A 1,092-nucleotide genomic window follows, 5' to 3' on the forward strand; every position below is an offset into this window, starting at 1 on the left:
AGTTGCTAACTCTTTTGCTTTCCAACATTTCCAATATGTGGCCGTAAACAAGAACTCACTCCGGAGCATCTTGGGTAATTCAGATGCGCGCGGTCCAGCTTGGAGCCTTTCATACTTCGATCTCATTAGTGCAGCTATTACTTTCGACGTCGCATGTTTCTTATATTGCGCTTTAGCATCAGATGTGCAGACATGCTTCAGTTGCGCCTTCCTCACCTGATATGTCGAAGATTCCCCCAATTGCTTAGCCATAACATAAAATTTGCAGTTTTTATCAATGCATTTCGCTGCGACGTAGTTAAACGCATGTTTGTGGAACTTGAACCTGAACACCTGCTTTAAGGCATAAATGTGCAAACTGATCTTGAATTTTTGCTTGTTACTGAATAGCTTCCCAGTGTACATATCAGCATCTGCTAGAGTGAAGTCAATATCATCGATGGTATAATCGTTAACTGCTTCGTTGTTAGACGAAGCTTCTACATCCTCAAATCCATATAGCTCAACGGCTCTAACGGATTTCATGAGTGATTCGTCATCAGCCTTATCCTTTTCACGACGTCTTCTTGCGTCTTCCTCACGGCTTCGAGACTGAGGTACCGGTTCGATAAAGTCGTCATCCTCGTCTTCTCCAACCAGGGTTTCATGTGTCTGACCACCCGAAACACACTTAGGTACCGGTTCGACAAAGTCGTCATCCTCGTCTTCTCCATCAGATTTATCATGTGTCGGTCTAGAAGAAACACATTGAGGGACCTGCCCAACGAAATCATCACTGTCGTCAACTTCCCGAGTATGCATGTTGAACGGCTTTGGAGGAGTCTGGAGAACCAACATTTGGGAGCTGCTGTCCAAACTTGGGTACTCTTCTTGATTTGGATCTGAATGATTCTCAGTGTCGGCCACTTGATCACTTGACTTGATACCTAAATTGTTACTTGCTTCTTCAATATTCTCCATCGAAATCCTTGATGACCCTATGTAATCTCTACCCTCATCTACGTAATCTTCAAAAGTTGATGGTGGGTTTGCGGTACGCTGTTTGTTTGTAAATGAACCACTGCCTTTGTTTGAAGAAGGACTAGTTCGTCC

At 43.8% G+C, this 1,092-nt stretch overlaps 1 protein-coding gene across 1 annotated transcript in view; it reads left to right on the top strand.

Annotated features, from left to right (window-relative positions):
- LOC106330239 overlaps positions 1–220 on the top strand; it is a 19,542-nt gene extending 19,322 nt beyond the window's left edge. Inside the window, exon 5 of the mRNA XM_013768744.1 lies at positions 3–220. Coding sequence (XP_013624198.1) covers positions 3–220 — 218 coding nt within the window. The remainder of the gene's footprint in view (positions 1–2) is intronic.
- Positions 221–1,092: the final 872 nt, after the last annotated feature.

The sequence above is a fragment of the Brassica oleracea genome, chromosome C3 (assembly GCF_000695525.1).
Source record: "Brassica oleracea var. oleracea cultivar TO1000 chromosome C3, BOL, whole genome shotgun sequence".
In the NCBI taxonomy this organism is placed as follows: Eukaryota; Viridiplantae; Streptophyta; class Magnoliopsida; order Brassicales; family Brassicaceae; genus Brassica; species Brassica oleracea.